This window comes from Anneissia japonica, unplaced genomic scaffold (assembly GCF_011630105.1).
Source record: "Anneissia japonica isolate Jap-2015-1 unplaced genomic scaffold, ASM1163010v1 scaffold287487_len1749_cov171, whole genome shotgun sequence".
NCBI classification, from domain to species: Eukaryota; Metazoa; Echinodermata; class Crinoidea; order Comatulida; family Comatulidae; genus Anneissia; species Anneissia japonica.
In genome coordinates this window covers 1-1,749 of record NW_022741667.1, presented here as the reverse complement: position 1 = coordinate 1,749, position 1,749 = coordinate 1, and the positions used below count along the sequence as shown (strand labels likewise).

Genomic DNA, 1,749 nt, shown 5'->3' with positions numbered 1-1,749 from the left:
AATACAGACCTGGGCGCAATAACGATGATGCGGATGTTCTTTCCAGACTGACGATGTCACCTAGTGAATTTGATCAATGTACCGAAGAAATTTCCCCATTAGTGATGGACGCTGTGGTTCAAGGTGTTTCAGTACAACAATCCTCAAACTTTGCATACATAAATCAAATATCTGCGGACGATGAGATTATACAAGATCAACTTCCCGGTGTCATATCAAACTTACCAGCCCTATCGACTGCAGAAATACGAACTGCTCAACAAGAAGACCCTACCATTGCAAGATTTCTGCAATATAAAAAGAAGGGGAGATGGCCAACTAGGGCTGAGCGTACCAATGAGCTTTCTGAAACTAGAACGCTGATGCGCGAGTGGAGTAAAATTGAGATAGACAAAGATGGTATTCTGCATCGAAAAACAAAAACCAGAACGCAACTGTTAATTCCAAAGAGTCTTCGACCAATGATACTCAAATCACTGCTTAATGATATGGGACATCTTGGTACTGAGAGAGTGCTTACATTAACTCGAGACAGATTCTACTGGCCTCACATGGAAACTAACATCAACCATTACATAACACAAGAATGCAGTTGCGTGAAAGACAAGAAGCCATCGAAAATCACTCGTGCTCCTCTGGTAAACATCAAGACGTCAGAGCCATTTGAACTTGTATCCATCGACTTCCTTCACCTTGACAAGTGTAAAGGAGGGTACGAGTACATCTTGGTAGTGATGGATCATTTTACGAGGTTTGCCCAAGCGTACCCAACCACCAACAAATCGGGCAAGACAGTTGCTGACAAGATTTTCAATGATTTTGTTCTGAAGTTTGGTTATCCACGTAGACTACATCACGAGTAGACTTCATCACGATCAAGGTCGCGAGTTTGAAAACTCTCTTTTTCGACGGCTGGAGCAACTGAGTGGAGTCGATGGATCTCGAACAACGCCTTACCATCCACAAGGTAACGGACAAGTTGAGAGATTTAACCGAACCTGGTTGTCGATGCTCCGTACCTTAACCACTGAACAGAAACATGATTGGAAACAACATTTGAACAAAGTTGTTCATGCCTACAATGTTACACAACATGAAACTACAGGTTATTCACCTCATTTCTTACTATATGGACGTTCACCTAGACTACCAATTGATCTAGCATTCAGATTATCCCCAGATGGAGATGCTGATAGGACTGAACACCATGAGTATGTCAAGAAATGGAAATTGAGGATGGAAGAAGCATATATCCTTGCAAGATCAAAGGCACATAAGTTGGCTGAAAGAAGTAAAAACCGACATGACCAACAACGACCAATCAGGACATCATTGTTGCCAGGTGATAGAGTTTTGATTAAGAATTGTGTTCCGCCTGGTGGGCCCGGAAAACTCCAGAGTTTCTACGAAGACAATTTACACATAGTGGTAGCACAGAAGCGTGAGTTACCTGTGTACGAGGTTCGCCCAGAACACGGAAATGGTAGAACACGGGTTCTACATAGAAACTTACTCTGTCCATGTGATGCCTTGATAACAGATACACCAAAGTTTGGAACTACCTGTACCAAGAAAGTAAAGAAGGTTCCAGAACAAAGAGTACGAAACACATCAGAAGGACATACAACACAATCCGGTGACGTTGCAGATTCTGACGATGAGGATGAGGTGTACTTACCATACACCCTAATAACTGAACCAAACTCACAACCACCACATGCACCTACCGGTGATGGTTCACACGTACAG

General features: G+C 42.8%; 2 protein-coding genes across 2 annotated transcripts; both read left to right on the top strand.

Annotated features, from left to right (window-relative positions):
* The first annotated feature begins 53 nt into the window (after positions 1-53).
* On the top strand, positions 54-863 carry LOC117118894. Its single transcript, XM_033263624.1, has one exon. It carries the CDS (start codon positions 54-56, stop codon positions 861-863), a length of 810 nt encoding a protein of 269 aa, XP_033119515.1.
* A 145-nt stretch (positions 864-1,008) lies between these two features.
* LOC117118893 lies at positions 1,009-1,743 on the top strand (the record flags this gene model as incomplete). Its single annotated transcript, XM_033263623.1, has 1 exon — positions 1,009-1,743. A coding segment is annotated over exon 1 (735 nt), but the record flags the coding sequence as incomplete, so codon positions are not given.
* Positions 1,744-1,749: the final 6 nt, after the last annotated feature.

What these genes read in the sequence shown, in the direction of transcription:
- LOC117118894 (XM_033263624.1), top strand. Translation starts at nt 54, where the DNA reads ATGTCACCTAGTGAATTTGATCAATGTACCGAAGAAATTTCCCCATTA.